At 41.8% G+C, this 12,060-nt stretch overlaps 1 protein-coding gene across 2 annotated transcripts; it reads left to right on the plus strand.

The window, feature by feature from the left end:
• Positions 1 to 320: 320 nt before the first annotated feature.
• Positions 321 to 8,551, plus strand: LOC146711173 (uncharacterized). Of its 2 annotated transcripts, XM_085453919.1 has the most exons (3): positions 321 to 709; positions 839 to 933; positions 4,694 to 8,510. In XM_085453919.1, exon 3 carries the CDS (start codon positions 5,289 to 5,291, stop codon positions 7,392 to 7,394), a length of 2,106 nt encoding a protein of 701 aa, XP_085310045.1. In that variant the 5' UTR covers positions 321 to 709; positions 839 to 933; positions 4,694 to 5,288; the 3' UTR covers positions 7,395 to 8,510. The 2 variants fall into 2 exon arrangements, 1 of the variants encoding a protein (XP_085310045.1); XR_014920114.1 differs by having other exon boundaries at positions 321 to 933; positions 7,843 to 8,551.
• The last annotated feature ends 3,509 nt before the right edge of the window (positions 8,552 to 12,060 follow it).

Raw genomic sequence — 12,060 nt, forward strand, 5'->3', positions numbered from 1 at the left:
GGTTGTTATTTAACAGTCCATGCCCAGACTCTGACACAATCTGAACCAGTTGTTAAAAAACCGGGAGAGTCTCACAGACTCACCTGTACCAGCTCTGGACTCTCATTTAGTAGCAACTGGATGGCCTGGATCAGACAGGCTCCTGGGAAAGGACTGGAGTGGATTGCAACTGATACTAATGGTGGCAGCAACTACTACTCTCAGTCAGTACAAGGCAGGTTTACTGCCTCCAGAGACAACAGCAGAAAACAGCTGTATCTGCAAATGAACAGCCTGAAGACTGAAGATTCTGCTGTGTATTATTGTGCTCGACACTGAAGAAAATATAATCTGATCAAACATTATTCAGCTTTAAATATTGTTCAGCTTTAAAGTTACTGTGCAACTGTGTAATAAAAATGTGCTCACGACTTTGGCCTTGAGAGCGATAAGAAGCGATCGCCTCATCCTGCAGGTGCAAGATATCTGCAAGCGAAGAGACTAGAACACCCAAGGCCGATTTCCTTTTATGGAGTTGTTTTTCTGCTAATGCAGCACTTTCCTCACAACCCCCTCCTGTAAGTTTTAGAGAATATATACCCATCCTTACAGCAAATCTTAGGAATCTCCTGATGTGAGCTGTGTTGAGAGGTTGTCTCTGTCTCAATAAAAGTTCACTGATTCCCCATCTGCCGCAGGTGTCCGGTTGTCTTCATTCTCCGCCAGCCTGGTTAAGTCAATTCCTCCTTAACATCTAAAAGAACCTATTTAATGAAGGAAGACGGGTTCACTTTGTGTTTAATATTATTCTATTGCTGTTGTTGTTTTTTTTGTATCCTTCAATTGGCGTCACGAACAGGATCCGCTCCAGGTCAACTGGAACGGATGGGAGGACTTCGGCCGTGGTCTGAGTGAACGGAGTTTGGACAAAAGCTGTGTGCACACAAAAACAAGGTAAGCAGACCTTTTATTTCTGCTATATTGAACATTATAAAAATACTTAGTGTCCAAACTCCTAGTAATTCATAACCAAAATTGTCTGGCTTACTTAAGGCTTGTTGAGAATCAGACAAGTGAATAAGAAATAAGTGAATAAGAGATAAGTGAATAAGAAATAAGTGAATAAGTGAATAAAGATAAGAGTGAACTGAGGTCTGACCACGGTTGCAGCCGACGGGTTGCTCTCCGGTGTCGGATACATACCTCAGTGCAGGTCTGGGACCTTGAAAGGGTTTATTAGTAACGCCTTTCTAAACAAATTAAAAGGTTAAAGGCCTTGAGAATATTTTTTAGTAATATTCTCTAAACTACAGAAGGGTTAGGAAGGCCCAGAGGACTTTATTAGAAAAGATCCTCTAAAACTTAAAAAGGAGAAGTACTGGTTGGAGTCCAAAGGAGGGGTCCCTTTGATCAATAGGAGAAAACGGATCTCTTCTTAAAACCCCGATGATTTTAGTGTTTTAAATGTTTTGATGTTCTGTTTGATATTGGACACACATAAATACACGCTGAATGCTTGCTGTGGAACACTGGGCAGGACAGTTTGGTTCTCCGTTGTTCACAGATTACACAATTAAAGGAACTAGGTTCCTCTTTTGGTTAAAATAATACACCACACATAGAATTTTTTTTTTTACACATTTATTACATACATAAGGAGGGTAATGAGTGACTGCAGGTAATGTATGAAGTGTGAATGAGACGTGTGAACAAGGTGACAACCAACTAGCACCCCTATCAGGAAGCTCTAGGCAAGGTTACCCGCCAGACTCCGGTTTGGTAGAAGCTTGGTAACACCTGAAGGGATATTTCAGTGCTGACTCACCTTTAAAGCAGCGCCCCAGCTGTTAGTGCCTAACAGAGGCAGAAACCCAGCTGGCCCAAATTCTCCTTTAAAATCAATAAAAGAACACTCCTCCATTGACAGTAAAATGGATGGAGAATTAGATCGAGAAACTAATGATGATGGTTGGGGTCCCGGTGTTATTCTTAGCACATTGGGAGAACAATTAACATGTGTTGAGACAGTCATCAACTCCACACACCAGCCTAAAGAAGCAAAAAAGCAGAAAGAGTCATTGAGGAAAACAGCTGAAAGGTTAATGAAAGAAAAGGGAAAGGACGAGGGGAGTAGTGGTAACTGGGGAATAATTTGGCAGAATAAGGCTATGCAGGCAAAAGAGAAAGAGGAAGAAGCCAACTCAGCAGCAGCAGGTGCAGGTGTGATGAGCGGGGTGAGACACAGAAAGGAAGCAGATAAGCACGCAGGCCGCAAAGCTAAATTTAATCACTGGGTGTGTTTATGGGAAACTGCAAAACCACACATGAAGAAAAATAGGTCTCAGCCACCTCCCTATTCTGCCTCAACTCCTCCCTCAGCAGGCATATATCCGGTACTTAATATCTCTGGTGGAATAATGACTATTGGAAGTTGAAACACCTGCTGAACCAGGAGTTTGGACTGCTTTTCAGCAATGGCGGCCGTGGCTCTCACTCCTACATCCTTATGTCCCTCCCCCTGACCCACCTCATGTTACACTGTTTTATGACAGGCATGACACCACCTGGTACCAGCACATGTTCCAAGAGCAGTGTGAGGGGCGGGTTTGGTCTCTGAACATGTCGTGCATTTTTGCGGCACCGGAGGGAGTGGCAGCAGCGGTTACTTTTACAACAGATCAATTACAGTGGTACATGATGTCTGATGAGGCAGCTCCCCATGTGTCACTGGCCTTACATCCTGGACACCAGGCTAAGGAGCTGGGTGGAATGGTTAAACGTTCCCTTGCGGCCACTGACTGGACACCTACAAAACTCCCACAGGTTTTGTTTTCTCCATCTACCAAGACATACCAAATTTTAAATGATTGCTTTAATTCCTCAACACTGCAACATGGAGTGGTCAGCGGGTCACATGGAAGAGAACACACAGACCACTGTGATGCTGCGCCTTTACTCGACTCTCTTCCAGATTGTTTGTGGTCCCTTGGACCCACAGATGTAGGTTTAGTTGATGTGGAGCCAGTCTCTTTTCAACTGTCATCTGCTACCCCTTTGTGGCAGCCTCAGTACCCACACAGACCGGAGGCTGAGGCTGGGATTGCAGAAACAATTTCTGGTTTGGTCACTGCCGGTGTCTTGGAGCCCTCCTGCTCTAAGTGGAACACGCCCATCCTACCCGTTGAGAAAAAAGGCACGGGGAAGTTCAGAATGGCACATGATTTGAGAAGGATTAATGCCTTACTTGGCACTCCTACTTTGCCTGTGCCTAATCCTTATGTTGCCTTGACCAACCTCCCACCATCTCATGCCTGGTTCACCTGCATTGACTTGGCTAATGCCTTTTTCTGCCTCCCACTTCGTGAGTCACTGCGTGACATTTTCTCATTTACATTTAGAGGCCGACAATGGCGTTACACTCGCTTACCACAGGGATTTGCCCTCTCCCCAGGACTGTTTAATCAGTGTTTGAAAGAACTTTTACAAACCAGCCCACTACCATCTGACTGTATGTTAATACAATATGTGGATGACCTTTTGCTGTCTGCCCCCACGGCTGACATCTGTTTGGAGGCCACCAGAGTGGTACTTCACCACCTGGCCAACACAGGTTTTAAAGTGAGCAAAAACAAACTACAGATTGCAAGAAAACAGGTTTCTTTTCTAGGCCGCATGGTCTCACAGTCCGGTATTTCCTTGTCCCCAGAACACAGGAACTCCATTTTGCACCATCCAAAACCTCTAACTGTAAAAGACATGTTGTCATTTTTGGGCCTGACTGGTTACAGCAGGACCTATGTCCCAGACTATGTTGGCCTTACTTCCCCTTTGCGCGTTTTGGTAAATGAACAAGGCATGAGAAACCTCTCTGCTCCCCTCTCATGGACTACAGAAACAGAACAGGCGTTTATAAAGTTAAAACAACAGCTTTCTGTCGCCTCTGACCTTGCTGTGCCAGATTATGCTTTGCCTTTTCATCTTGATGTTTCTGGAACTGGAACCCATATCAATGGTATCCTGTTCCAGAAAAAAGGGGGAGAGAGAAAAGTGTTGACATATGTAAGCGTAATGCTTGACAACACTGAAAAACGCCACCCACCGTGCACACAACACGTTGCTGGACTTGCAAAAATCATTCAGAAAACAGCACACATAGTGATGAACCACCCACTAAAAATTTTGACATCACACAGTGTGGTGGCCTACGTCTCCTCACAGGCCTTCACACTCACTTCACTCAGGCAGAGACGCCTCAGTACCATTTTGGAAGCACCACACATCACCTACTCACATGAAGGCATAAGCATGGCTGATCACATGGGATCAGGGGAACCACATATGTGTGAAGAGGTTGTGCAGGTACAGGAGAAAATCAGGCCAGATTTGCAGGCAGAACCTCTAATGGATGCAGAAAAAGATTGGTTCACAGATGGATGTTGTTTCAGAACTGAAAGTGGAAAGGATGAATCAAACTCTAAAAACTAAATTGGCTAAAATCTGTGCACAGACCAAATTAGATTGGGTTAAGGCATTGCCTCTTGCATTAATGTCCATAAGATGCTCAGTAAATCAAACCTCTGGTTACACTCCATTTGAGTTGGAGCATGGCAGGCCTTTTCCTGGCCCCTCCTCTCGCCTGTTAATGTCGGATGAAGCTGATTCAGACCTCGATCCGAGGACATATTATAACATGCTCCGCAGTTTTGTTGCCCAGTATTCCTCACAGGTCGCTGAAAGAAACCAGCAAGAGCTGAAAGAGGCGGCTACACCTGGAATGGACTACGTCCTCCTGAAAGTCACAAAGAGAAAGTGGGCTGAGCCTCGCTGGACAGGCCCTTACCGCATAACAGAGCGGACCTCCCACGCTGTCAGGCTCGAAGGGAAAGGTGACACCTGGTTTCATTACACACAGTGCGCTGCTGCCACCGAACCAGGAAGAACCTTGAGAGAAGTGCAGAAGGACCTGTCAGAAGGAGCTGCAACAGCATCACCAACCACTTGAGGGAGCCAAAACTCAACCTACAAGCCGGCTGGTTACAAAAGGGGGTGTTCTTCATACTGAACTAAACATTTTTATTTTTCTATTTTTAACATCTTTTATGACTTTGCTTTTATATTGGCTTGAGTTTTTAAGATTTACATTTTACATTGCAATAGTTTTAACCGCTGAAAGCTCATTTAAAGTTGTGTCACTGATACTTTTTGTTGCTCTTTAACTCCTAGAACACGCCCTTGGCGAGGTGGGGGGAACTGGACCACCTTTCTGTGCCCCATCATCCTGTATTAGAAGACATACAAGCTAAGTAAACATGTCTTGGCCCTTTCCCCCTGAAATGACAGGCAGGCAAAGATGTTGCGTCTTTGTTTGCTTCCTGGCCCTGGGTCTCATTCCCATTGGCATAATCCTGATCTGTGAAGGGCCCCCGACACTTCTGACACCTTCAAGTTCAAAAGCTTGGCCCCCTTCTGACAGTCCCAATCTGACAAATGTAGCCCCTAGGGTCTTGCCCACCACTTCCTCTCCAGTTTTGCCCACGCCCGATCGATTTAGAAAGAAACGACACACGGTTACCTCCTGCACCCCAAGTACGACTAGAATGATTACTCTCTGTGTCCCCAACAATAAAAGTTGGGTAGTCGAAATAGATTTCGCTAGCTTCCCAGTCACTCCCGTCACCAAAGACCAAGGGGGGGATCTTTTTAACCTTGCAGTACATCTCTCCTCCTCAGTGTGGTATATAACCCTGGGAGGTTGGCATCAGTGGAAGTGGTCCAGTTTAGTGTCAGAAACGGACCTCGATTGGTCCAAGCACTCTAGGGGTCAGGCTTTGCACTGGAGAAACCAAAATATGCTCAGAATAGCAAAAAAACCGGATCTTTCAGGCTTAATTTTTACCCTAAAGGATCTGGCCTTGACCTCCTGTCAACAATTTATACTTGCCCCTTGGACTGATCGCACCGCCCTGTATTGGCAAATGGAAATATGCCCTAGCGTTGGTGCAGCTCCAAGCTCTGTAGTTAAAGATGATAACCCCACCTTTAATGGCCCTCCGGTGACATATACAAACGGGGGGAGAAACGGCCGAATACGCATTGTAGACACAAATAAAATGTCTAAAGATGACCTCTTCCAAATTCTAACCGGTATTTCTGGAGCAACAAACAACTGGTTACTACTAGCTGAACAAGCTGCTGACAAGACGGCTTCCGACTGCATAGTATGTATGGGAGCCCGCCCCACTTTAAGAGTTGTACCGGCGCCAGTCAATAGTGCATGCCTCCTGCATCTTATGAACAACACAAAACGAGGTCATTGCTCATATCTGGAAAACCACTTTCCTAAAACTCAACGCTCGGTCTCTAATAAACCACCTTTCTTTTCTTCAGATGTAGCTGTGAACAATTTCACTTGTATTAACCTGACTGGCAATGCAGTAAAACTAGGTAGCTTGAACTCTTCTTGGTGCACTGAGATGACGGTTATGAAACCAAACTTCCGACCTACGGCTAGGGCTGATTTGTGGTGGTGGTGTGGCAATAACAAGTTATATGATGGTTTCCCTCGGGATGCGTCAGGTCTTTGCGCTCTCATAACTCTTATTTTACCTGTTTTAGTCACTCCAGTAGATCTCTCTATAGAAGTACACGAAGTTGGCCTCCCATCCTCCTCTGAACGCCGCTCTAAACGTTCTCTAATCCCAGGTTCAGCTCATAATCCAACCTATATTGATGCTGTAGGTATACCCCGTGGGGTCCCCGATGAATATAAACTGCGAGACCAGGTGAAAGCAGGATGGGCCTCGATACTTTGGATGGTTGAAATAAATGCGAATGTAGACAGAATTAACTACATTCACTTTAATGTGCAACTGTTAGCTAATTACACTCGAGATGGTTTTGAAGCTGTGCATGCACAGTTATCTGCCACTTCCCTAATGGCTTTCCAAAACAGGGTCGCAACGGATTTTCTCCTCGCAGAAAGAGGCGGAGTCTGCAGCCTTTTTGGTCAGGAGTGCTGTACCTATATCCCCAATAACACAGCTCCTGATGGTTCCCTCACTAAAGCTATTACTGGCCTCACAGCTCTTACTGTTAAAATGAAGGAACACTCGGGCGTTGATACTGCCATGTGGGACTCTTGGCTTAACATGTTTGGCAAATATAAGGCCCTTGTAGCTTCCATCCTAGTTTCCATCTCAGTTTTTGTTGCTGTCCTAGTCACCTGCGGTTGCTGTTGTATTCCATGCATTCGATCCCTCTTCCAGAGACTGATTGTTACAGCTTTCACTCCTGAGGATAAGGATCTCGCCCGGCAGATGCCTTTATTGGCTGGTCAACTTCCCACCTCCTCGCCAACGGATGATGAAAACTCTGATCGTGAGGGTGACGAACATTATCGTCTTTCTCTTGTTTAAATGCTTCTAGAATGGTTGTTTCTCTGTGGTGTTTTGTATTAGGCTTGTTATTAATTGTTTCCCTCACCCACTTCCTCTTGAGGGATATATCTGGTTGAACTGTGTCTGGTCGGGTTGTGAGGGTTAAGCGATGTTCTCAGGGTCTCCGGACTTAAGCCTGAGCGAATGTGTACTCCCACCACTGGATATAAATTGTTTTTTTTCCACACCCCTTCCTCACGTTTTACCATATTCACTTTTGAATGTCCTTAGCAGTTACCGTTCTGGGTTTATTTTACGGTTGATTTATTCTTTCACATTTTCACGTTTATATCTCTCATTATTATAGTATACTCTGTACTCTCCACATTTTTATCATTACTTATGCTTTTTGGTTGCTGGGTTACAGGAACTGTTAATTTTGTGTCACTACCCTGGTTGCACTGACTCGTTGTATCCTTGGGTGCAGGACAGCTGTTACTGCTTTCGTCGGGAACCGAGACTGCTTGCAGCCGACCCCTGGGCAGGGTGGTGCCTGGACTCTTTTCTCCTCATCTGCAATGACAGATAAAGACAAATGATAAGACCCGAGGAGTTTTTCGAGCCAGGCTTCGACACGTCTCTGTGTTCCTTTGAATGTTACTTATTTTTGTGTGTTGACCCATTTAAGATGGGTCAAAAGGGGGATTTGAAGAAAATATAATCTGATCAAACATTATTCAGCTTTAAATATTGTTCAGCTTTAAAGTTACTGTGCAACTGTGTAATAAAAATGTGCTCACGACTTTGGCCTTGAGAGCGATAAGAAGCGATCGCCTCATCCTGCAGGTGCAAGATATCTGCAAGCGAAGAGACTAGAACACCCAAGGCCGATTTCCTTTTATGGAGTTGTTTTTCTGCTAATGCAGCACTTTCCTCACAACCCCCTCCTGTAAGTTTTAGAGAATATATACCCATCCTTACAGCAAATCTTAGGAATCTCCTGATGTGAGCTGTGTTGAGAGGTTGTCTCTGTCTCAATAAAAGTTCACTGATTCCCCATCTGCCGCAGGTGTCCGGTTGTCTTCATTCTCCGCCAGCCTGGTTAAGTCAATTCCTCCTTAACATCTAAAAGAACCTATTTAATGAAGGAAGACGGGTTCACTTTGTGTTTAATATTATTCTATTGCTGTTGTTGTTTTTTTTGTATCCTTCAACACTTACAGTGACTGGAATCAGTGAAGCAGCTGAACAAAATCCTCGAGTGGACCTCAGACATATGTTTTAAAACCCTGTTAAGAAAACAATAATGAAATTATTATTTCATTATAATAATTACATTATTGTTTTCATATTTACATTTTTTGGAACAACCTCTTTGCTTTTGCAAGTGTCATTACCTTCATGTACATCTATTAAAGAGATGGGCTTTGATGATTTGTAAGATTTTCTCGTTGTCTATGTAAAAAAAAAAAAAAAAAAAATATATATATATATATATATATATATAAATATAAATATATATATATGTATTTATATATATCCAAACACAGCTTACTAAATAAAAACAAAAAGTCCAAAGATGACACAGACAACACGACAACGAACAAAGGGAGACAGAGGACTTGAATACACGCATGACTGAAGTTTCCAACTACAAGTGAGTAAATATAATCATTTCCAGTGGACGACCCCATCGATTAAAGCCTAAAGCAGCCAAATAAGTCAGACCATGAGTATGCTAATAATTTTTGCACAAACTCACAGAGTTGCACTTCATGAATTTGTGCCACAGAGTGACTCTGTTAACAGGTTCTATGACTTACTGAGGTCTAAACATGACTTATAAACAGAGGTGGGAAGAAACAGAAATACTTTGCTAGTGTATTTAAGCAAAATTTTCAGGTATATGTAGTTTTATTTATTTTTTTTTATTTTTGACTGATTTTAATTTTACTCCCTAAATTAAGAAAGAAATATCTCCTTTCTACTTCTTACATTTTCAAAACAAAGTGTTATCTGATGCAGTTGAGGGACATTTTATTTTATACCACTCCAGCCCCTCAAACTAATCTGAATTCCCTAAATAGAGGGAACAATATTGTAACACATAAAAGTTCATCCTTGTGGTGTATCCACAAAGAATACAGCACACAAGCACATAAAGAAAAGACACAAAAGCATATACAGTGGTGTGAAAAAGTGTTTGCCCCCTTCCTGATTTCCCATTTTTTTCATGATTGTGAAGGTGTTTATGATGAAGGGGAAAAAACTTACATGGCTCTTTAACATGATAACTGGTTGGGCCACCCTTAGCAGCAAGAACTGCAAACAAGCGTTCGCAATAACTAGTAAAGCCATTTTTAAATGATATTTAACCTCCTAGGACCTGGCGTCCACATATGTGGACATCACATTTTGGGTTATTTAGACCAAAATACTAAATTTTGCTCTACAAGGGCCTGATATCCACTTACGAGGACATTATACTGCTACTGTTCTATCAAAATTTTAGACGAATACCCTCATTTGTGGCTCTTATTTTTCTTAAAAACAAAAATAAGGTAAAAAAAAAATCTGGTAATTCTTTGTTTTTAGATTTATCAGGCCCCAATATGCCCAAATATCAAAGAAAAATTAAAAATGCATGCCGTGGAAGAGTTCGGGTCTTAGGAGGTTAAAGGTATGGACTGCTTTGACAAAATGAAAATGAAAAGCACATGGGTAAATCCAATATAACATCTTTACATAGTGTGATGTATGGTTTTTGCATGTTGTGAAGCAAAAAAAGATCAATATATTACTGAGCATATCACATATTCTCAATAAATTATTAAAATGAAGCATATACACTTCTGTTATACCCTTGTATTCCAATATAAAGTAAATTTTGCTAATCACAAAATCACAACATTTTGTTTCTCTCTGATATATCAACCAAACATTTTGTTAAACCCAAAAATGTTGTTTCAAATAAAACTCATTTAAACTAGCCTACATTGTTTTTTCACTCTTTCATTATTAACACTTACCTCATAGTTTCTGAATGTTATTCACAGTCCGGTTGCAAATCTCTGAGAGGAGGAGTTCATGCAAAAATGCTGAGAGCGTCTTCATCTTCATATCTGACTGCAGGGATGATGACAGAGAACAGTGGACTAATCTCAACATGATGGACTGCAGGACAGGACTGCTGTTTTTAACTCTCTGCTTAGCAGGTTAAGAGTTAGTTTTTTCTTTTGTTTTTTCTTTTTTTGATGGTCTAAATATTTTGTCACATGCTTTAAAGTTGTGCAAGTTATTCATTTTCTTATTATTTTGTAGGCGTTAATGGTCAGACTCTGACAGAATCTGAACCAGCAGTTAAACAACCTGGAGAGTCTCACAGATTGACCTGTACAACATCTGGAATCTCATTCAGCAGCTACTGGATGCACTGGATCAGACAGGCTCCTGGAAAAGGACTGGAGTGGATTGCAACTGAGGCACTTGGTAGTGGCAAATACTACTCTCAGTCAGTACAAGGCCGGTTTACTGTCTCCAGAGACAACAGCAGAGAGCAGCTGTATCTGCAGATGAACAGCCTGAAGACTGAAGATTCTGCTGTTTATTATTGTGCCCGAGAGTCACAGTGATAGAAGTTGGTTACGCAGCTGTACAAAATCCTTCAGGTTTTATTATACTCTCTCACCTAATGTGTACCATATAGAGAACTTATTCACACCCAATAAAGAATAACATACATTTTGAAAAAAAAAATCACACACCATTTTCTATCTTATAAGAAGTTTAAGCTGTGACATTCTACAATTATCTTCACTAAGGGGTACACAGGAAAATTTACTGCTGATTCTGGAGGAAAGCTGGCATTTCTCCTAACTCTGAGATTACAGTTTGGCTCCCCACCTGCAATATAACAGAACAACTTTACACCACATATAAATGAATCTCTACTGACAGTCTGCACATATGTTTGTTACATTACCTCCTCGACACCTGATGAAACAGTCTGAGTAGCAACAGATGTCCCCAGTTCAGTGAAGGATTTAGGGAGAGGAGGCCCATAAAAATGTGATTTAGAAATTAAGAATTTCTCTACGAAATGGCATCGCACAAGTTCCAATTTAAAATAAATAACTTAGATCTTAATAGCTGCAGTGTTATTATCAAACTAAACTAGTTGAATTAGTTTTTAAACTTTTAAACTTCAGCCACTATCTGAGCCATAGCTGACCTTTAAAACAGTTTGGAGACCAACAAATCCTGAATCAAGTGATGTGTTCAGTTTAGAGTGATATACTCTTAATGCTTAAAAAAAATAGTGTGAAGTTGAAGATAAAGTTAACTTTATACAGTGCTAGAAAATTACTTATTTTAAATACAGTTGTTTTAGAACTGTATATAAAACACTACAGATTATTAGATATTAGAGTAAAAGCAAACTATAACCGATAACTATATCAGTAAGTTCAAGGAGTTACTCTTTATTCATTGTTTCCATGGTAAGAAAATTATACCATGGAAAATTATACTTTCAAACACAGAAGACGACTATATATATTTTTTTATCTCCTTTCTTTTTTACAGGAGTTTGGAGTGAGATCAAACTGGAGCAGGATCCCTCTGAGGTGAAAAGACCTGGAGAGAGAGTGAAGATGTCATGTAGCCTATCTGGTTATAGACTGACAGGTTACAATACTGGCTGGAT

This window comes from Copadichromis virginalis, linkage group LG4, assembly GCF_057382275.1.
Source record: "Copadichromis virginalis isolate Kocher_CV1m ecotype Utaka linkage group LG4, C_Virginalis_male_GT1.1, whole genome shotgun sequence".
In the NCBI taxonomy this organism is placed as follows: Eukaryota; Metazoa; Chordata; class Actinopteri; order Cichliformes; family Cichlidae; genus Copadichromis; species Copadichromis virginalis.